The following is a 23550-nucleotide window of genomic DNA, read 5'->3' on the forward strand; positions in this document are numbered from 1 at the left end:
AGTGATTCATTTCACGCACGCTTTCGAGCCAACAATAGGGGAATAATAGCGCGCAATTTCACGTGTTAGTGATTTCCTTCAATCGCATGCTGATTTTCTTCTTTTTCGCGCTTTTTCAGAGTGGCGCGCTCGACCCGCGGTCGCGCGCGCGCGCCTTCTCACATTTCAATTTGAGATCGCCGCCTCGGCAGTGGCGTTGTTTTGCATGCCTGCCGTTCCTTGAGCAGTCGGGAGAAAAGAATGCGGGCGCGCCGTTGACACGCATTGCTGAATCTTATCTGGATCGCATTTACACGCCGTTTTTGTCCGCGCGCGCGGAAAAAGATAGTCACGGCATTCAGGCTTGCCGGGACTTGCGGAAAAGTTTTATTTCGCGCGTTGAAATAAAACCGCGTGGAAATGAACCCGCCGGCCGGACAACAAAAACGCAACGCCCGCATTTAACCATTCTGTATAAATTGTTATTCGGGAAATTGACATTCCCGCCGCGCCTTCGGACGCTCGCGGAATTTTAATAATTGTCGTCCGAGCGCCCCACGAAGACGACTCAATTGAAAAGCGGGCGGATTTTTTTGCGTGCACGAAACCCTCGCGCATTTCCACGTGCGAACGTGTCCCTTTCCGACGTTTTTATTCACTTTCTGCGCGCGATTCGGTAACAATAGAGCTTGGGGGGCGGCGCGCGGCGCGCGAAAGGTTGTTGCTTCCGAGTTCGGGCGCGATTTTAAACTCGAATCTTTCAACTTGTAGAACTTGCGTCGCGCAGTGCTTTCGTTCTTGTTCTTCGTTTGCGTTTCGCGCCATCGCCGCGCAGCAATGAAAACATTTGAGGGGAAATTTATGTCGCTGGGGCGCGCGCGAGCACGTGTAGGTGCACGCCGCGCACGTGCCGCCTCCGCCCGCGCGGATTCATAATGGAAGGAATGATTCCTGTTCTTATATGCGCCCGTCGCTTTCTTCCTCCGCCGCGCGTTTTATTTTTTTATATTCCTGGCGTCCTCCCGTCGTTCCCCAACCGATTCTTCTTCCCGCCAGCCAGCCGGCTTCTCGACGCGATATTTCTTTATTTCTTTATTTCTTTAAAAAATAATTGAGTTTTTCATCGTATTCATCGTGCGATCCGGGCGCTTTTTCTCGTGGCCGAAAAACGCGCGTCGGCATTACGACCATTCGAAGTTATAAAAGCGGCTCCTCCTTATCAATTACGAATCGTAATTTAATCTCTTATTATTGCGCCGCGCGTGCTCTTCGATTTCTTTTTATTGTCGCCGGGGAAAATCCCTCGCATTTTTAAAGCGCTTTCTCGAACTTTTGCTGATTGCTGATTGTCATCAGCGATTATTTTGTTTAATTCCAATTTGCCACAAACCACATCGAAATCGCGCGCGCACAGAAAAAATCATAATTAAAAAAGTTCTCAAGTTAAACATCTTTGTTCTCACTTGATGGATGCTTGAACAGTCGTTAACTTTTTTTTGGAACAAGCGATACAAGCAATAAAATATTAATTCTATTTTTAATTAATGGGCACAAGGCTTTCGCAGTTTATGTAGTTTCTACCTGCGCCACGTGACAATACCGTACTCATCAAGAATTGTAACTAATTAATTGCACATTTGTAAAACACGTAATTTCGTGATTTATTACGCGCGCTATTGTTGCATTGCGTAACGCGCGCGCCCGAGTGCGAAGTAAATGTTAATTTACGTGCAAATCGAAACAAAACGTCCGAAAGTTCCGTGATAACGAAATAATTCATTAAACGGCGAAATCAGATACAAGTTTTATCGCGCAGGTCGTGGCTCATTGCGCGCGGAGAAATTTGCTGCTCGTAACTCGATTATTCGACACGCAACTAAACAACTTAATTGTGAGTTGGCCGCGCGGGCCCCGGCGTGGAATCGATGCGTTTTATTAGACGTTATTTAATAGTGGCACGGGTTAATAGCTTTTGCTTGATTGTTATTTGTAATCTCGGCGAGTTTATGTGCGTGCACGCCGAGATGGCAAAAGGGCAGCGCGTAAATGCGATATTGAATCGCGTATTTAGCTTCTCTTCTTTCCCTGGGCGTGCTGGCCACGTCGCAGAAAGTCATAAAGCATTGTAAACCACGCACATTATGCGCGTTCAGGTTCGGCGTGTATTTTTGCCTGCACGCGGTGCGTATGACCTCTTATTTATCTCTTTTAGTTTACGAGATATTCGCGATTGAATAAAATGGGCAAAAATTGCAAAATGTCACTTTTAGCACTTTTAGTCGCGTTTTTCGGCCTTTTACTGTGGGAAATACAATTGTTTTATATTTTTATCAGATAGAGAATTTTCCAGTCTTTCATAATCAGCAATTCGTTGGTGGCTATCGCTTTTAGTTTAAGAGATATGAATTTTTAAAATCGTCGAAAAAAGTATCAAGCACCCCCTTGGCGATTTTTTCTTAAGAATTAAAATTTCATCTCTCAGATTTCCGTTTTAACTATCCTATCTGATAGAGAACAGTCCGTAGATTAAAACGCTGCGATCAGATCTTATTTATCTCTTTTAGTTTACGAGATATTCGCGATTGAATAAAATGGGCAAAAATTGAAAATGTCACTTTTAGCACTTTTAGTCGCGTTTTTCGACCTTTTACTGTGGGAAATATAATTATTTTATATTTTTATCTGATAGAAAATTTTCCAATCTTTCATAATCAGCAATTCGTTGGTGGCTATCTCTTTTAGTTTAAGAGATATGAATTTTTAAAAATCGTCGAAAAAAAGTATCAAGCACCCCCTTGGCAATTTTTTCTTAAGAATTAAAATTTCATCTCTCAGATTTCCGTTTTAACTATCCTATCTGATAGAGAACAGTCCGTAGATTAAAACGCTGCGATCAGATCTTATTTATCTCTTTTAGTTTACGAGATATTCGCGATTGAATAAAATGGGCAAAAATTGCAAAATGTCACTTTTTAGCACTTTTAGTCGCGTTTTTCGACCTTTTACTGTGGGAAATATAATTATTTTATATTTTTATCTGATAGAAAATTTTCCAATCTTTCATAATCAGCAATTCGTTGGTAGCTATCTCTTTTAGTTTAAGAGATATGAATTTTGAAAATCGTCGAAAAAAGTATCAAGCACCCCCTTGGCAATTTTTTCTTAAGAATGAAAATTTTATCTCTCAGATTTCCGTTTTAACTATCCTATCTTATAGAGATTAGTCCGTAGATTAAAACGCTGCGATCAGATCTTATTTATCTCTTTTAGTTTACGAGATATTCGCGATTGAATAAAATGGGCAAAAATTGCAAAATGTCACTTTTTAGCACTTTTAGTCGCGTTTTTCGACCTTTTACTGTGAGAAATATAATTATTTTATATTTTTATCTGATAGAAAATCTTCTAATCTTTCATAATCAACAATTCGTTGGTGGCTATCTCTTTTAGTTTAAGAGATATGAATTTTGAAAATCGTCGAAAAAAAGTATCAAGCACCCCCTTGGCAATTTTTTCTTAAGAATTAAAATTTCATCTCTCAGATTTCCGTTTTAACTATCCTATCTGATAGAGAATAGTCCGTAGATTAAAACGCTGCGATCAGATCTTATTTATCTCTTTTAGTTTACGAGATATTCGCGATTGAATAAAATGGGCAAAAATTGCAAAATGTCACTTTTTAGCACTTTTAGTCGCGTTTTTCGACCTTTTACTGTGAGAAATATAATTATTTTATATTTTTATCTGATAGAAAATCTTCTAATCTTTCATAATCAACAATTCGTTGGTGGCTATCTCTTTTAGTCTAAGAGATATGAATTTTTGAAAATCATCGAAAAAAAGTATCAAGCACCCCCCCTTGGCAATTTTTTCTTAAGAATTAAAATTTCATCTCTCAGATTTCCGTTTTAACTATCCTATCTGATAGAAAATAGTCCGTAGATTAAAACGCTGCGATCAGATCTTATTTATCTCTTTTAGTTTACGAGATATTCGCGATTGAATAAAATGGGCAAAAATTGCAAAATGTCACTTTTTAGCACTTTTAGTCGCGTTTTTCGACCTTTTACTGTGGGAAATATAATTATTTTATATTTTTATCTGATAGAAAATTTTCCAATCTTTCATAATCAGCAATTCGTTGGTAGCTATCGCTTTTAGTTTAAGAGATATGAATTTTGAAAATCGTCGAAAAAAGTATCAAGCACCCCCTTGGCATTTTTTCTTAAGAATTAAAATTTCATCTCTCAGATTTCCGTTTTAACTATCCTATCTGATAGAGAACAGTCCGTAGATTAAAACGCTGCGATCAGATCTTATTTATCTCTTTTAGTTTACGAGATATTCGCGATTGAATAAAATGGGCAAAAATTGCAAAATGTCACTTTTTAGCACTTTTAGTCGCGTTTTTCGACCTTTTACTGTGGGAAATATAATTATTTTATATTTTTATCTGATAGAAAATTTTCCAATCTTTCATAATCAGCAATTCGTTGGTAGCTATCTCTTTTAGTTTAAGAGATATGAATTTTTGAAAATCGTCGAAAAAAAGTATCAAGCACCCCCCCTTGGCAATTTTTTCTTAAGAATTAAAATTTCATCTCTCAGATTTCCGTTTTAACTATCCTATCTGATAGAGAATAGTCCGTAGATTAAAACGCTGCGATCAGATCTTATTTATCTCTTTTAGTTTACGAGATATTCGCGATTGAATAAAATGGGCAAAAATTGCAAAATGTCACTTTTTAGCACTTTTAGTCGCGTTTTTCGACCTTTTACTGTGGGAAATATAATTATTTTATATTTTTATCTGATAGAGAATTTTCCAATCTTTCATAATCAGCAATTCGTTGGTAGCTATCTCTTTTAGTTTAAGAGATATGAATTTTTGAAAATCGTCGAAAAAAAGTATCAAGCACCCCCCCTTGGCAATTTTTTCTTAAGAATTAAAATTTCATCTCTCAGATTTCCGTTTTAACTATCCTATCTGATAGAGAATAGTCCGTAGATTAAGACGCTGCGATCAGATCTTATTTATCTCTTTTAGTTTACGAGATATTCGCGATTGAAAAAAATGGGCAAAAATTGAAAAATGTCACTTTTTAGCACTTTTAGTCGCGTTTTTCGGCCTTTTACTGTGGGAAATATAATTGTTTTATATTTTTATCTGATAGAAAATTTTCCAATCTTTCATAATCAGCAATTCGTTGGTGGCTATCGCTTTTAGTTTAAGAGATATGAATTTTTAAAAATCGTCGAAAAAAAGTATCAAGCACCCCCTTGGCAATTTTTTCTTAAGAATTAAAATTTCATCTCAGATTTCCGGTTTAACTATCCTATCTGATAGAAAACAGTCCGTAGATTAAAACGCTGCGATCAGATCTTAATTATCTCTTTTAGTTTACGAGATATTCGCGATTGAATAAAATGGGCAAAATTGAAAAATGTCACTTTTTAGCACTTTTAGTCGCGTTTTTCGGCCTTTTACTGTGGGAAATATAATTGTTTTATATTTTTATCTGATAGAGAATTTTCCAATCTTTCATAATCAGCAATTCGTTGGTGGCTATCGCTTTTAGTTTAAGAGATATGAATTTTTAAAAATCGTCGAAAAAAAGTATCAAGCACCCCCCCTTTGCGATTTTTTTCTTAAGAATTAAAATTTCATCTCTCAGATTTCCGGTTTAACTATCCTATCTGATAGAAAACAGTCCGTAGATTAAAACGCTGCGATCAGATCTTAATTATCTCTTTTAGTTTACGAGATATTCGCGATTAAAGAAAATTGGCAAAAATTGAAAAATGTCACTTTTTAGCACTTTTAGTCGCGTTTTTCGACCTTTTACTGTGGGAAATATAATTGTTTTATATTTTTATCTGATAGAGAATTTTCCAATCTTTCATAATCAGCAATTCGTTGGTGGCTATCGCTTTTAGTTTAAGAGATATGAATTTTTAAAAATCGTCGAAAAAAAGTATCAAGCACCCCCTTGCGATTTTTTTCTTAAGAATTAAAATTTCATTTCTCAGATTTCCGGTTTAACTATCCTATCTGATAGAAAACAGTCCGTAGATTAAAACGCTGCGATCAGATCTTAATTATCTCTTTTAGTTTACGTGATATTCGCGATTGAAGAAAATTGGCAGAAATTTATAATCACCCGAGCACTCGACTTGACTCATAATCGTTTCTGTTTGTTCCAGGAATGAGATATCAAGATTACGTCAAAACTCCGAGCACTGATCAGTCTGCCTGGAATGAGAGTGGCACAGGTGGCGTCGGATTAGCGAAGGCGCAGATCGATCGAGTGTCAAATAGCGCGCTGGACTGTCAGTACTGACATTGACGTTCGTTTCGCGCATTCGAAATTCACACATTGCATCATATCATGTCGAGTTGACATCGCAGCGTAACAATTTCGTTATCGCGAGTGTGTCGTGTGCGGTAGGGCGGCCGGTGATGCTTTGAGGTAGTTTGCGACGACGAGCAGCGTACACGTCGCTAGTTTGACTCAAACTGCGTCAGGTGTAAACAAGGGACCTAGCAGTAGTGTGTGTGCGGCGCAGTGCCGAGCGGAACAGTGCCAGAATGGGGATACTCACGCGGAGGCGCTCATTCCTGATCAAGCTGGTGGTGGTCATCTCGACGGCATGGTTCACGATAGCGTTTCTCCTCTACTCGGAGAACCAGAGCGACCCCATCGCTCTGCCCCTGCAACAGGCGCCGCCGAATCTCCCACCGCAAAGCAACAACCAAGCCATCGAAATTGTCGTCGATGATAACGAGGTGCTGCGCGAGGAGCCGTTCCAGAAACCGGCCAAGAACAAAGTGGAGGAGTCCGATGCTGTGATCATGCCGCCGGATGGTGGGACCAATGCGGGCGAGATGGGCAAGCCGGTGATCCTGCCCAAGAAATTACCAGGTGAGACTTTTGTGTGTGCATTTCAGCAGCGAAATTGTGGTCTTATCAGCGCGCGCGCGCGTCTAATTTATGTTCGTCATGTCAAGAATTTTGTTTTCGTGCGAGCGGTGTATTTTATAACTGCCGGCGCGAATAAATACATGGAGTTGGCTGTATTTTGTGCAAGTCCCTGGTGGTCTTTTGCGGCGCCGGCACCGCATCTCCATGACGCAAGCCGCCAAGGCTGCGGCGAGACTACTATCAGCCCTAATCCCGGGTGTGGGAAGCAATTTTCCTTGCTGCAGTTTCATAGTCATATACCGAGACTTTCGCAAACTATTAAATTGCTTGATAACGCAGACACTTGAATTGCCCATGTATTCTATCAGCTGATATCGCCGAAATTATATTCTGATTTATCTACTGATAAAAAACACTTGAATTTCCTGGAAGTGATTATGGGACCTATTAAATTATCATTTTATTTTATTAAAAATAAATTCAATAGGTGTTTCTACGTGGGTCCTGAGTAGGTACCTAAAAGATTCGGAAAAACTTAATGCTTCAGGGACATAGACTTACTTATTTTGAACTAGAACAGTGGCCGACGTCGAGGGCGCGCACATCGCCCCGACTCGGGGATGTGGGATGAAAGCGAAATTTTAATTTGCATTTTGATTAAGTCCACATGCCGGGCAAAAGTTTTGCGGTAGTAAAGTTTTCGGGGGATTTTGAATGTGTTGCAGAGGATGTGAAAAAATTGGTTGATGACGGCTGGCTGAAAAACGCTTTCAATCAGTATGCCAGTGACATGATCAGCGTGCACCGTAGTCTACCGGATCCCCGCGATGAATGGTGAGTACAATTTACTACTACTACTCCTGTTTGTTGTTACTTCCGGGCGTGTTGAGTGTTTCTCCGTTTTGTATCCGCGTGTTTACGAAACCCGTGGTCTTGTAACTGGTACGGAACATCGCATTTCTGGCAACTGCAGCAGCGTTCTGGAAACTTTGACTTTGAGCCTTCTGATCTGGAGAGCGCGCGATTACCACCGGCAAAAAGCGTAAATTGTGGTCGAATTTGTGTTTTATCCTAATTTGTGCCGAGAGCACATTCTGCGCGCACGGCTGCAACCGTTATAAGTTACCGGCGAAAATCCCGGTTACCTTTTGATCTTGCAGCTTCCAGCATTAAGCCCATGCTTCTCGGGTCTTATGGTCATCTATTTTTGCAACGTCCCAACTTGCGCGAGTTTCAAGGTCTGAAAAGGTATCACTTGGAGTGGAAGTAGTTTCCACTAGAAAGTTCAACTCGGAACCTTTCGGTCTATTAGATACACCACCATTCGAATGGGCGCTTCGACAAGAAGTCGCATTAGAGGAGACGGCGGCGGGCGCTTCGAGCGCCCGGAGGCGGTTTATCCACGGCGCACGCTGATGCTTTCGGACGCCGCCTCAACCGCGGCCGAAACTTTCGCAAGTTTATCTAACTAACTCCACTACGCGCGTCGCGTACCTAATATTCTTGCATATTTCCATTTTATCATATTAAGGAAACGTTCGCGTGTGTGAATTTGAATTCCACTTCGATTACGAGCGGCGGCATCTTCGCGCGCCGAGGGTAGTTTAATCTAGCATTCGAAATTGTTGCGAATGTGCGAATATGCTTTAATCGAATTTGTTTGACGAGTTTCGAATGTTTGTTCGATTCAAGTTGCTGCGTGCAGCGCGCTCTCAACCCTAATGAACTGGGATTGGGCCAATGCAGACACCCGCTGGAAATTATCTTTTTGATATCCCAAGCCCAACTAGAAATAGAGGCTTTATTTGTTTAATGTTGAGATTGTAGCGTGCATTTTTGTTAATCAAAACCCCGTACGAATTAAAACACTCGGTTGAGATCGCAAGGGGTTGCTGCTTTCAGTCTGCGGTAGCATGGTGGATCATCTTTTTATGTGGTTGCAAGACTCGTGTGTGTTACGCCCGCTTAATTAAAAATCCCTTTCATCGAGAGCCGAGGACTACACATTGCTCCCCGGACCTATTCATTTTTGCTTATCTCGGCTCGTACTCATTTTTTTTTCTGCGCGCAATTTTCCCACTCGCTGCAATTGTGGCATGGAATTGCGTCGTTATTCTCCGCGCCCGTGTTTGATTTATTTCGCGTCTTGGAAAACTTTCCAACCAGCGTGTGTGTTGATTCCGGGAGTCCGATGTTTGCGCGTCTAATCTGCGCGCGCGCGCGCGAATTTGTGTACATTTCGTGCGTAAATAAAACGACGGCAAGGACGAGAAGCACCAGCAGCGGAGGCGGAGGACGTAAACAGTCGCGACAGCACGTCCCTAAATCATCAGTGTGCAAGCTGCATTGTGCATTGTTTCGTCCGCCACAGCGCTAGAAGAAAAAAAAAACACCCAACACGCCGCGAACAAAACGGGTGCGAATGCGTTGAGAGGGGTGGTTTTCACTTGCTAGTTTTTCCCTCGGCTGACATACGCGAGAGATACGACCGTGTGGCAGGACAACCAAACTGTACATTTGACTATATAATTTTAAAAGCGCGCTGCACACAATATCCTTTCATTTTTTTAAATCATGCGCCAGTATGCTTTATAGACGACAGCAACCTTCTGGCGTGTGCAGCGGCAGTGGCATTAAACCTATCAGACCACTATAGGGTTACTTGGTCCTTGCTACACCAGTGGGGGAGGAAAAAGTGCATATTATGTCCCCGCGCGCGCAAAACACGAGCGTAATACAGTTACCGTGCGGCTTTTGTACCCGAAAGGGCATTTCCCGCTTGCATTCCTACCGCCCCAGCTCATTTTTCATTTTGTACCTGCGCGCACATGTCGCATGTGTGCGTAGCGCTGGAAAATGATCTGCAAAAAAAAAAAACTACGCGCATTGTGCTTTAATTAATTTCGCCTAGCCGGATGGGAAATATCACGCGTTGCTTTCCATTATGATGTTATAAACCGCTGGCCATCGGAAAATGGCAACACTTTTATGCCTAGTTAATTCGCGATCTGCTGCGGTGGAAAATCCGAGGAGCACGTACCGCATCATTTCGCATTTCGGATCGCTGTTTCGCCGCCCGGCGCCCACGACGCTCATAAATCCAACTCCTTAAATAATTCACGTGCTGCCCCCTTCCGAAACAAGCGAAGCAAATAAACCTTGGAAAAAATAAAAATAACCAAGACATCGGCTTCGCTTCCGCGCTGTCCGTGCGCGCCGAAATAATTCACCGAAAGTCGAGAAACTAAAAACGAGGCTTTAAACAATCGTGCTGAACGCGCTCAACTTTTAAAATTTGCAAACTTTGCAGAGCATTAGCATTAAATTCGGCGCGGCGCTCCGCTTCGTGCTCGGATCGATGTATTATTATTTCGCCCACCAGAGGATATTTTTATGCGGGTTTGCAACATGATTCGCGCGTTTTCTCTCAATTTCGATTGCTTGCGCGAAAGAATAAAGAGATCACAAAGCAGCCGTGGGGTGGAAACGACGGCGGGGGTGGAGGTGTGAGTGGTGCAGGTAGGCGCGTGCTCTAAGTAGATGGCATTCGCTCCCATTGCGTGCATAATTTCACTCTTGGAGTGCGTCTCGAATTCCCAATTGAATTGCGCGAGGCGCCTGCATTGGGAACACGAGTTTTCTTTGAAACCGATGATATTCACGCCTGGCAAAGTTGTCGAAGGTTGCGAAAGATCTCGGTTTCAGTCAATTTGGACAAATTTATTAATCTCGGTTTGTTGCTAATCGTGCGTCATTTGGCGCTGATGTCGGCAGCGGGGGTGGATTTGACCTCGGCGGCAAATTTTATCGACTGCTGCATGTGCTTTCACGTGCTCGCAAACTTAATGCGCGTTGTTGTTTCGGTGCGCAGCGATACCCGAGGCGCTCTTCTTACTTCCGCGCCCCCGCGCCCAACGAATTTCAGCCATCCGCGTCACCGTTATGTTGACGTACGGCGGTGTCACGCGCACAATCCGCCTCGCGCGCCCGCTGTTTTGTTTCAATTTACGAGCACAATCAAACCTATAACGGATCGTTAAATTTACTTACTAAATTAGAACATTTACGATGCAATTAAAGTTAGTCGCGCACTTATATTCGCGCGCGTGCCCGGCGCCTCCGCCATGCGGATTGATGGCTGTTCGTTTTGTTTGCGAATCGCAAAAATTCACGGCCGGAATTGTCGCTGTTGCAGCCGAAATCGATTTGTATCGATTAGGCGACGAATTCGTCGTCGAGGCGTCTCGTATTTCTCGCGTAAAAGCGTTCCGAAGTAATGGGGGATAATGGGGTATAATGGGGATAAATTTAAAACCCAGCGTCGCGCACGCCAGATCCACAAACACAAATAACTCCACTCCGGACGAGACGGCACCGCACGCAAGGAGACGGATTGTAATGAGCCATCGATACATTTGTAGGTGGCCGCAGTCACAGTGGACCCGAAAATCCACCCCTATTTTTCCGCCTCGTGCACGTCCGACAAGCGAATTTCATTTTCAACTTCACGACTTAAACGTCCCAAAGCCAACACAAATTGAGCAACTGAGCCGAGAGGGGCGAGCGAATAAAATAAATGCTACGCGAAAGATTAAAGTGTTAAGGGATGGGGGCCATCGAATCGAATTGGCATTCTTTGGATAGTGGCCGAAATCGTATACGAATTCAAAACATCGCACGTCGAATGCCGACGAGGGGTTGTGCGAGGAGTGATTGAGCTCGGCCGTGATAAGAGTCGCACTAATTTCAGACCGGAATTCAAACTTCAAAGTTTCCAGTGCGTTTCTTTTCGATTTTCGATTGAATGATTGACAATCGTATGGAAAATTCAGATCGGATAAGAGACAGACCATGTTACGAGGCCCCGCGTTGACCTCAACACTCCTCCGCCACTCGAAACATTCGGCTAATTTCGATACTTTTGATCAGTGAATTCGTTGATTGCGCTCGATAATCGATAGTGAAATGTCGACAGTGAATGCCATCTTGGAAGCGAAGAAAGAAGACAAATTCAATTCAATCAATTATTTGTTGGTAATTGTCATGCATGAAATATTTGTGATTCAGTGTTCAGTTTTGCCTCAATTCACGTAAAATCAGCATCCGATTCAATTGGTAAGTGTGACATGAAACGGTTTTTTCTCTGTGAGAACTGTTCCAACCCATTCGGCAGGTCGTAGTGTGCGTTTTGTATGTCATACTAGTTGAAATGTTCAAATTTCGAGTGCGAGTAGCTTTCAACCTCCTCGGGGCCACGTTTAGTGCGCTCGGATGTGCCGGCAAATGGATGCGTGCGTTGTAAAACGACGAGCGACCGCCGGAGAGGCCGGGAGCGAATCATCCCGCCGTTGCCACTACCGCCTCCCGCACACACAATGCGAGGCGCGCTCTTCGAGCTTGGCAATCGCCTCGGCTACGGCTCGTTCGCCGACGCGGTCGCGTTGATTCCGTGCAGATTTTACTGCTGGAAACTTAATTACGCGGTAAAAGGGTTAAATTGTTGCGATTCGAGAGAGCGGCGGGTCCGCACGCGTAGCCCGGGATTTTATGAAGGAAATTATGTAATTCGATGTGCGCTCGCTCGCGAATATTTAATGCGCGCCGCGCCGAACTAGAATTAATTATGAACTATAACAAAAATAAAAAAGCAGCAGCGGCTGAGATGAAATAGCGACGTCGGAATTTTGGTCGACGGACGACACTTTTGATGTTCGATCGGCCCATGGACGCATTAGATGCACGTTCAATCAACGTCAGCGAAATGATGCGACGCCGGCGGCGGCGGCGGCGTAAGCAAAGCAGCGCCAATCAGCACGCCGCCCGGCAACATCATCGCGCGCCCTGGTCATGTTTATTGATGACGGTTGTATCGCAGATAGACCGGAAAGAGCACTTCGATGATTGACGCCTCGCCGACGACGATGAAAAGCGAAAGCAACAGCGACGCGCGCGATCGAAGATCGAGCGGTTCGTTAAAAATAACGTGTCGCCGGGCGAATGCACGCAAAAAATTGAGCACCATTGTGTGGGCGACACCAGTGACACCACTCACGTCGCCATCTTGGAAGCATATTGCTTTCGGGCGGGTTTTGCCTCTTAAAAATCACATCGCATAATCTCAATGCGAGTGAAAATTCACACACAATACTAGCGGCTGTCAGGTATGATTAACAACGGTCAGCTACCGGGGGTAATAAAGTACGACTTGATAGCGTTCGAGAATTTATACGTCTATTAGTCGATGAGTCATCACTTAATTAATCAATCGCTGGCAATTGCCCTTTCCCCTTAATATTGTTCAGCGTGCAGTCGAAGCCCAAAATTGCAGCTTCATCATAATTCCTACACATTCCGGCTTCACCAAAAACCCGCAATTTCACCAGGATTTCTGCTGCTACCTTCGGCTCCAATCAAGCAATAATTCCTTTCCGACTACTCCGCCGTCTCCAAAGCTAATTTCGTACACATTTTTCTCCACAAACGCACGTTTTTACGCTCGCTAGTGTAACAATTTGTATACAACCGGAAGTAGGTTGGGGAGCGTGGGATATCGCCGAGTGGAAAACCGCGCCGCCGTTCTCGAAAGGTCCCAACACAAATTAACCCCCTTTATACCTCGAGATTTCCAAGTGCAGCGCACAGATCGCACGCTTCGGTTGGGCCCGGAAGAGGGAAGGAGGCAGCGGGTTGTTAGCGGCGTGGACAAGGGTGCGGCGTGGCAGGAACATCGGGTTCGCGGCGATGATTAGGATCGCCGGCGGAGCGGAATGGGGCGACCGCCGCCCTCTGGGATGAGTGTTTCTTAACGGTCTGCGGTCCATCGCGTCGCCGATTTTCCAAACGTCGCCTTCGATATTTCCTCATTATACATGCTAATTTAGCCAGTCACTGGCGCGCTTATGAAATTGCGCCCGAATTTACTGGCGATTGTTACGAAAAGTGATGCGATTCAATTTCAACGGTGGTAGTAAATTTTCCCGGACGGGTTGACGCCGGAAAAACAGCGAAATAGTTTCGTTTTCAGGCGGTTTTTGGTAATTCAGCGCGATTTGCAATTCAGATTTGGCTTAATGCAGATGAAATTTGTCCGAAATCGTCTCTAATCCGCTTCGGAAAAACATCAAACGTTTAAAGTTAAAAAGTACCGAATTAAATTTGATTGCCTCCTTTGACAGGCGGCACTCGGCGCGCGCAAAAAAAACTTTTAGGATAAAACGGCGGCGGTTTTTTTTTTCTTTCTATTATTATTCCGGAGCTTCTCTTTCTTTGAATGTCGGTTTGTTATGCAAATGAGCGCCTCCTTATTTATGTTTATTTCAGATTTTGCGCATCCCCGAATTCCGCGGCCACCCCCAAACCACGAGCGGCGCGTCTTAGTAGTAATATAAGCACTAACTTTTTACGTGTTTCCATTTACAATTTACTGCTGCACTCAGCGGCCGGCGCGCCTGGATCTGACACACGGCGACAATAACGATCTCGGCGACGCGCCCTCTCACCTACCCTCACCTCAGCGCGGCTCGGTGCGGGCATAACAATAAAACCGTTGACGCTTTAGGTACATCCTCTCGTCCGTATTTTTGCTTTTTGCAGGTTTCGCTTTTAAATCGCGCGCGCGAGTCGTTCGGTTTTATGCGCTCCTCGACTGCACTGCATCGCGCGCGCGGCCGCGACGAGTTCTTTGGGGCTTAACGATAACCGTAACGCGCGTACGCCCGCCGCCGCCGCCGGGGTTGGCAGTGGCCGGACGCCCTCGCGTATACGTGTCCGGCACGTTCGCGACAAAACTTTACGTCTTTATTGTCTCCTCTTGCGCTGCTTGATTTTTATAGATATTCGCCGCGCTGGCTGCGAATAAAAACGTGCCGGCTGGCGGCGGCGGCGGCGGCGTATTGGCTTGCCGAAGTTTGGCGATGATCAACCGCGGCGCTCAACTCCGGCCGGCAAAGTTTATAAGGATGCGATGAGCGTGAAGACTACGGAATGGCAAAAACAACCGGGGGTAAAAATTAAGGAACGCCTTGCGTGAAATTTGATGCAACTCGCCTTTCACAAACAGTTGGCTGCTCCATCAACAACACACCAATTTAATGTTGTGACTAGTCAATCATAAAATCGAAAATCAAGCAGAAAATCCAAAGCGCACACACAAAAAAAACACGATGATATGAAATCGGTAACAATTCCGACACGTTGTTAAACTTATTGTGCTTATGTCGGCAAGTTTGAGGGTTTGGGATGTCAATACCTGCGCTTATACCGGGTGTAACCTGCGGGCGCGCAAACTTTCAATGTTGTTCACGTGTCGCGTTCATCGCTCACGTCGAACACCCGCAACTCGTCAGATTATATTCAAAGATGCGCCGCAACAACACGCCCGAAGCGAAATTTTAAACACACAGCTGCGGGGTGCGCTTACACTCCCCCGAGTCGTCGGGGTCGGCGTCTTATATGTGTGGCGAATTTTTCGTCAGTCATCCTCGACGCGAGCAGATTGCGAGTCACCCAATCGCGGCGGCACACGTGTGAGGGAAGCAATAACGCGTCGTGTCGAAGCCGCCCCGCTGAAGGAAATCGAACATAAGCATCATAAGCGTTTCGTCGCACCCAGGACGTGCCCTACGTCTGACCAACAATTTTTCATCTCTGCTTGTGAGTTGAGCAGCGCAAGCATAAAAACAACAGCAAGAGTCAATTGTTTGTAATTTTTGAATTTACGATTTTCGCCCGGGTTTAACGTTTTTTTTATAAGATTAAGATGAAGATGCGGTGAAACTTGGCGTTTCTTCATCATCGCCAAAGCCGTCAGCCGCCAGACGCTCGGCACACATGGATTTTTCATATTCTCGCTGGCGCGTTTCTCATTTTCATGATGTGAAAATATGAAGCCGGGCCAATATGCGAAATGCGCGCGTGTAAACATTAAAGCGACTTTTCGCTGCAGGGCGTGGGCGAATTTTATTTCGCGCACGAACTTCGACGATATTAGTGACCATAACTAATAGTGAGTAATCTATAAAGTAGGAAAAATTGAAATATACGAGTGCCGGGCGTGCGCGCGCGCGAAAAAACGCCGGAAACGAGACGCTTTAAACGCTACAAACGTATAACAATGAAAGATCGTGAAGGCGTTTAGCACGCGAACGCCTCCTTCTTCGGCCGGGCGGCACGTGAGATTTCTTTCGGGCCCGTTTGACGAATCGTTTAATTTCATTTATACGAAGCGTTACGTGCGGCGTGCCGTTCGCGGTGATCTTTTTCCTTCCGCCTCACTACCTTATTTCGCCATCTGGTTCGCCGCGCGCGCGGAATGTTTGAATATAAAACACTTCTTGCGATTCGCAATCTGGGCCGTGGCGGGCGCGCGCGCCCGATTTGCATAATTCGGCCATCAATGCCGAAAACCTCACGGCCCGAATACCTAACAACATGCAACGACAACTCGCTGCGCGACATTCGGCAGGGCGCAAGATTTATGCGAGCGTCTTGCCATCTATCTTGCCCCGTGGAAGCCCATGTAATAGTTCTGCAACTGCTGCTTGTCGAATAATTAGCCACATTTATTATTTCGCGACGGCGCCCAGAAAAACTAATTCGGTATTTCATTCGAGTGTACTACATTCAAAAGTTGTTAAACAGACTCTCAGCAGGAATTAGTCGATGTTGCCGCACGAACAAGACAGCATTATGCTTTCAGTGCTTTCATCTCTTAGTCCGCCCTTAATGCCGGATTTGTCATAACTTGTTCGCATTAATAGCGCAACAGCAAACGGCGGCGGCGGCGGCGGCGGCTTTGCCTCCTCCGCTTTCAGTGCTCATTCGGGCTGTTTTTCTTCCGGGCTTCGGCACTCCTTTCGGATTTCTTTGAAGCGGCGGCGGCGCGCACGTACGTCGCACGCCTTTTGCATTCCCGCCGCCGCCCCCCGCCCGTGTGTGCACGCCCGGAATAACTCGCTGCGTTCCAAATTAAGCGTAATTACGTCGTGCCTCGAGATGTTCCCGTTTTTCGCGCAAACGCTAAGTCGCCGCCGCCGCCGCTCGTTTTGCGACGCTGATTAGGTTGTATTAAGAGCGATTTCCATGCATTAAGCATATTAAGAATCGTCTTAATTCGTATCAATTGCGAGGCGGCCGCGACGAAAAGCCCCGCGAAGGCAATGTCATAATCCAATTAGGCTGAGATAATGAGCGGACTTAGTGTTGCTTAGAACTCGGCTTTGTTTTGCGTCTCTTCGCGACGCAGTCAACTTCGCTTTATTTAAACATAAGTTTCGGTGTCATTGTGTATAATCAGAAATTTTGTTTGTTCAGGTGTCGCAGCGAAGTCAGTTACCTGAGCCACTTGCCACGCACCTCTGTGATCATCTGTTTCCACAACGAGGCATGGTCGGTGCTGTTGAGGACCGTACATTCGGTGTTAGACCGATCACCAGCACACCTCATCGAGGAGGTGATCCTCGTCGACGACTTCTCTGATATGAACCATCTGAAGGACCAGTTAGTGCAGTATTTCGCCAATGAACCCAAGGTGAAGATCGTCCGGGCCCAGAAACGAGAGGGTTTGATTCGAGCAAGGCTTTTGGGTGCTCGCCATGCCACCGGAGATGTTCTTACCTACCTGGATTCCCATTGTGAGTGTACTGTGGGATGGTTAGAACCACTTCTGGACCGGATTGCGCGGAACTCCACAACTGTGGTCTGCCCAGTGATTGATGTCATCGATGATACCACCTTGGAGTACCATTACCGTGACTCTGGCGGTGTGAACGTCGGCGGGTTCGATTGGAATCTGCAGTTCAATTGGCACGCGGTACCCGCGCATGAAAAGGCCCGCCACAAGAACAGCGCCGAGCCAGTGTGGAGTCCCACAATGGCGGGCGGGCTCTTCAGTATTGATAAGGTGAGGCAATGTTTCAATTACGCTTGAAGGGGTCACGTTCAGTGGCGTTTAAAAGATTACCATAAGCCATAATTAGACCGAGAGATAATGCCCGGAGTGGAAGCCGGCTGGAAGAACGGGAGTACATAAAGTGTGCGTTTTTATTCGAGCCGGGGAGCAGCGTTATTGCTCGGGCGGGTGTTTGTTTAGCCGGTGTGGTCGCGTCGCCGGCGACACTCCTATTTTTCCACTTAATTTGCGCCGCGGGCCGAATGTGCGTGCGGTCCCGCCGCTTTATGGCTATAAAAGCGATATCCTTTAATGGGATAACGTCGACGTATCCCTTCCCGCGGCGCCTATTCATTCGATGCCAATTCGTTTAACGTGCGCGCGCCCGGCACCTTTGCAATTTCTTTCGGCGGTCTTGGGAAATATAGGCAACAACCGGGCATGGGGGACATTAATTGCACCAACTTTGAGGTAATCACACATTTGATTAGGCGCGTTTTTTCCAGTTTTTGACTTGGGACGTAGTTGCGCGCAGTTGCGGAAAGTCTGCAAACGATTTCGGCGCGCCGCCCCGCAGCGACGGCGGTCGTGTCGCGCGCGGACTCATTACACTTGTCGAAACCCCCGCGGGGCTTAATTACTCTCGTACAAGTACCGCTCTTCATCTCCAACATCTCTGTACAGACATACCTAAAACACGTTGGGCTACATACAGCGTGTTTAAAAAAAACAACAATTTCTTTCATTTTTTTGAAATTTTTCTGTCTTAATACCAATCATCTTAAGATATAAGTTATATGGTAATTTTATTCGTATTTTTGTTATTTTAATTCTTTATCTCGCCCAGTAGAGGAGACAATGTTTATAAATATTTGAAATTGCGTTCGTCCTGTATCGAACTGTCACCATGAGCAAGTGCTCAACCGGAGGCGACGTGGGCGCGAACGATTTAGCACGTCTGCACACCTTGCCGCATTATTCGCGCGTTCGAAATGTTATAACTATTTCGTGCATGTTTGCCGCATCTAGTGATATTCGGCAACGCGCGCTGCGAACGTCTAATTGTATGCCTGCCGGCTTCCTTCTGTGCGCGCAATTATTTACCGAAATTTTCCACCGTACCCCCACTCCAAATTGCTGATCGCACCGTGTATTTTGGGCGCCGCGTAAACACACGCACTTTTCCAGCCGCGCGATTTCCGGAAATTTGCGCCAAAAATTAATTAAAATTCAAATGCGTGCCTAAATAACTCGATTGCGCGCGTAAAACGAACGACATCGCGTTTGAGCGTACCCGACAGGCAGGAGATTAATTAGAAATATGTATAATACATGTTGTAAAAGGAAAATACTGCGGGGGTGGCGTACTACAATGTGCGTTTGTTAATCAACGCTAAGTGCGCGCATGTGATGTGTGTGGAACTTGTGTTCGGTTGCAGATTTTCGCGTCCGTTGGCGCTTCGGGCGCTCAATTATGACGAAATTAAATTTTCTGTTTAGTACGCCATCGCCGCATTCGCTGCGATTTATTGCGGGGACTTGGCGCGAAATCCTTCCCGGCGCTAATTCCGCCGAGCGTGGAGCTTTCTTATTTTATTCTTCCATTGGCATTTTTCCTCTTAACGGTCGGGGCAGCACCGTGCGCGCGCCGGATTTAGCTCGCCTAATGGAAGCAACTTTTTGCCCCGAAAATTATGTGTCACGTGCTTTCCGGTCGGGCGCGTTCTTCTTCGCTCTTCTTCCCAATTTGCTCGCAGGTGGTGGACCATTATGATTCAAGTGCAGTACATCGAAATAGATATGAGCAGGTATACGGCATACAGTGCGTTCAGCACAATGGAAACTTTGCGCACTTATTTCCCGCCGATCGGAATCCTTCGAAACCGGAAACGCGTCGCGCGCAATGGATGAATTTATTGCGCAAAGTTTGCGAAGCCGCACGACGGCGGAACGACTTTATATTTAGGACCTTCGCCTTCAGCGTCCTCGTCCTCGTCGTCGTCGTCGCGAAATAGTTTTCTGCTTTTATTCTCAAACGCTCTATTTATCTTTGGATTTTCTGCTATGTTTAATTCCGTGCGTCCTTTGTCCTCGCATTCTTGCCGGAAAGTCGTGCGTCCCGGCGAAGCCTCTTAAAATATCGCATAGTTTGCAGCGGCGTTTCGATTTCGGCTGCTCGCGGAGGGACTACAAAGGGGATATTTGCATTCCGGGCATCGCGCAGCGTCCGATATATTTAATTAATACGCACATTTAGTGCGGCATCAAGCGGTGAACACGTCCTCCGTATAACGAATCGTCGCATTTCTCCGCGTGCCCGCAACATCGACTCACAATTTTATTACGCACAGCCCCCATGGGGGTCCACAGTTGAGGTTAATATTTAATATGCGTATCCGTCCGTCTGTTGTCGGAAACAAATATGAAATTTTGATTGTGAACAATACCGAAATTTGAAGTTAATAACTAGGGATGCAGGACAGCCGGCAAGGACAATGTGGATTTTGGGATAAAGGACACATTCCTTGTTCTGACAGATTAATTAAAGATTCTGTAGATACAGGCATCATTCTTGTCGGTTTGATGGCAATCTGGTATGCTTTGCTTGTGTTTTTTTTGTAGCTCAAAGCAATTTTGATGATTATACTGAGTGTTTCATTGCATGTTTTTAGAAATTCTTCGAACGTTTGGGGACCTATGACAGCGGCTTCGATATCTGGGGAGGTGAGAACTTGGAGTTGTCGTTCAAGACGTGGATGTGCGGCGGTACCCTGGAGATAGTACCGTGTTCCCACGTGGGGCACATCTTCCGCAAACGCTCGCCGTACAAGTGGCGCACTGGAGTCAATGTCTTACGCCGAAATTCGGTACGCCTGAGTGAAGTGTGGCTGGATGACTACGCCAAATACTACTACCGGCGCATCGGCAACGACAAGGGCGACTTTGGTGACGTCAGCGAGCGTCGCGAGCTGCGAGAGCGTCTTGGGTGCAAGAGCTTCAAGTGGTATCTGGACAACATCTACCCGGAGCTGTTCATCCCGGGCGACGCAGTTGCCAACGGCGAGGTAAGCCTTTCATCTTCCGATCATCTCTTGATTGCCTTCGGTTTGGCATGTGCCAAACTTCTACCCGCGCCTCGAATGCGGGCTGTGCGACGGCGAATTAACGCTCCGCGTGTCAATCGAAGTGCATGGCTGGTGTCACCTTTGATTCCCGACGTCAAAGGAATATATCCGTCGACGCGAGGTGATAAAGAGCGCGATTTTTCAAACGAGCTCGACACGTCCGCCATTACGTGACGCGGCACGTTGCTCCGTGACGTCTCATTGCGAACGTCGCGCACATTCGTAACATTGTCGTCGAGGCGGGTGTCGAATCCTTGATGCTCGACGTACGCGCGGGGCGTACGCAAACGAAGAGCCGAAGAGTTTTGATTTCACAAAGCGCGCCTGCCTTGCCGAAACAATCGAATCCAATCAAGCGTTCGACGCGCACTGGTTTATTTTCGGGCACCCGTCATCGTGAACTTCTTAGCACTTCATCAATTTGTTTTAATTAAGTCGATTACGCGCGAGATCTCCGGCAAAAGTGAATTTTAATATCTGTTGGTTGTGTTAATTAAGTAAGTTTGCGCGCAGACGGCGTCAGTCGCACAGCCTCTACGATCCGGGACCAGCATTGAATGAGTAACTTGTTATTTTTGACGCCTTTTGGCGAGATTCGGGTCCCATTTTAGGTTTCCAGGCCGCACCGGGGACGATGCGTTCGCCAGCGACGTGCCATTTAAATGTGCTCGATATGTTCTAGATGCGGAACCTCGGCTATGGCGGAAAGACGTGCCTGGACTCGCCAGCGCGCAAGAAGGACCTTCACCAGCCGGCCGGTCTGTACCCGTGTCACAGACAAGGCGGCAATCAGGTAATTCGCATTGCGCGACCGCTGCTTATGTGTGTTTGTGTGCGTTTTACAGGTGTCGACGTTAGACAGGGAAATTTGTATTGATTCCGCGTGCAAGCCGGAGGACTTGCACAGACCCGTCGGTCTTTGGCCCTGCCACCAACAGGGCGGTAATCAGGTATTGCAAAACACCAACGATAATCAGGAGCAAGACTTGACGAGCTCGTATTTCTTCTCATTGGTATCATCTATTGGTTGTAGGCGATGCTTGGAATGCAAATTCAAATTAATTCTTTCCTCAGACGGTAGCCACTAACATATCAGGTGTTCAGGTGTCAGTCATGTACCGCCATCAAAAAATCTCCACATGCAAAGCCGCAGAAAGCCGAAGTTTTGCGTGGAAATTTCAGCCGCTCTTTTTGTTTAGTTTCGTCGGTCACGCGTCGCGTTCATTTCGCGCCGCATGCTCCCAGTAACTCGCCGCCTCCGAGTGCCGGCGTCAGCAGTTCAGCCGCACGCACCCCATACAAAAAGGGGTCCGCGGGTGCGTTGGTGCGAGCGCACGAAAGTTTTACCAAACAACCGCCGTGTAACGCACCCGCGCCCGCAAAGCGAAAGGAAACGGCACGCACCGGGGGCGGCATCATCTCCGAACGAACTCGAGACGTATTGCCTTGTCTCCCGTGGGGCGACAAACGATGCTTTATTGCGCGGGGCCTACCGTTGCCCCCGTCCTTATACAGGACATTCAAACCGCCCACAAGATAATAATCAATCATGGATTCCACGCGATTTCGGTTTATTTGACGCATGAATTAGCCATTGTTTCGGGTTCGACGCGTTGAGAATGGTGGGCACGCTTCAAGGCATCTCAGACCCACGTCTGGCTGCCGTGAAGTGCACGAATTTCACTTGCTTGCACACTCGGTAGCGCGGATGTATCCGGGAGGAAAATGCTTGCACCCAATTGAAGTCACGTATTCGCTAAAGTATTAAAAGCGTTCGTGCCCACCGTCGACATGTATTTTACGCGCGGCTCTCTTTTTGGCCGGGGGATGAGGAGGTAGAGAGCTTGGGTATGAATGAATTTCCGACGATGGGCTAGAAATGGCGAAAAACTTCGGTGCCTTCAACCAAATAACTGGTCACTGATTTCGGCGCGTGTAAACTCGTCCCGGTCATCGGCAATAAATTAATATCGCGTCCAACTTTCGCTTGCGCATTAACCAGTAAGCCCTAAGTACTCAGGTGCGTTGTGCTCGCGAAGTTTAACTCTTTCGCGTTTGTATTGCAATCGCCATATCGGAACCACCGGCGACGCCTTGCAGGTTGTCTCAGCTGAAGGCTATCGGGAGCTATCTGACGGTTTGCAGGGTACTAAAAGTACCATCTCGCGACCATCCATTTATCATGTTTTTGCAGTTTACACACCGATTTTATGATTTACGGCTACAGCTTCGCCGCCGTCGATGCGAGGATTATAAAGTTTCGCCCTTTTATCGTTAACATCTGCCTAGGTCGAGCTGTAAGCGGTGTTTTAGTGCGGATGCTGACGTTTTCATTAGAACTTTCAAGCGCATTGTTTAATTATTTATCAATTTTCTTCTAGTAGATTCCGAGTGGATTTTAATGCGTTTCGGTGTATTTTGCTCATCAAATGAGGCAGTTTTCATAGATAACTAAAGGTTTCAGCGTTAGACATCGAGGCAATTCCTGTTTCCAAGCTTACGACGCATAAATTTCATTGAAAACAAACAATGGCGCATCTGGTTATTAATCTAGTTACACTTTGATACTTTCTAAATGATTTCGTAAGGATCTGGTGTTTGGGAAGCTAAATAAAAACACTAATAAACATAATTC

At 45.9% G+C, this 23550-nt stretch overlaps 1 protein-coding gene across 2 annotated transcripts in view; it reads left to right on the forward strand.

Annotated features, from left to right (window-relative positions):
• Pgant9 (polypeptide N-acetylgalactosaminyltransferase 9) overlaps positions 1-23550 on the forward strand; it is a 49436-nt gene that overhangs the window by 24220 nt on the left and 1666 nt on the right. Inside the window, exons 4-8 of one of the 2 annotated variants that reach the window (XM_065305859.1) lie at positions 6184-6902; positions 7628-7736; positions 17214-17802; positions 20463-20855; positions 21598-21708. In XM_065305859.1, the coding sequence (XP_065161931.1) occupies positions 6569-6902; positions 7628-7736; positions 17214-17802; positions 20463-20855; positions 21598-21708 (1536 nt within the window). In that variant the 5' untranslated portion in view covers positions 6184-6568. Of the gene's footprint in view, positions 1-6183; positions 6903-7627; positions 7737-17213; positions 17803-20462; positions 20856-21597; positions 21709-21760; positions 21866-23550 lie in introns of both variants that reach the window. The other variant, XM_065305865.1, reaches the window with a different exon arrangement.

Source organism: Atheta coriaria, unplaced genomic scaffold (assembly GCF_025399875.1).
Source record: "Atheta coriaria isolate IRGN ID8LTWV9N9 unplaced genomic scaffold, Caltech_Dcor_3.1 hic_scaffold_1_pilon, whole genome shotgun sequence".
NCBI classification, from domain to species: domain Eukaryota; kingdom Metazoa; phylum Arthropoda; class Insecta; order Coleoptera; family Staphylinidae; genus Dalotia; species Dalotia coriaria.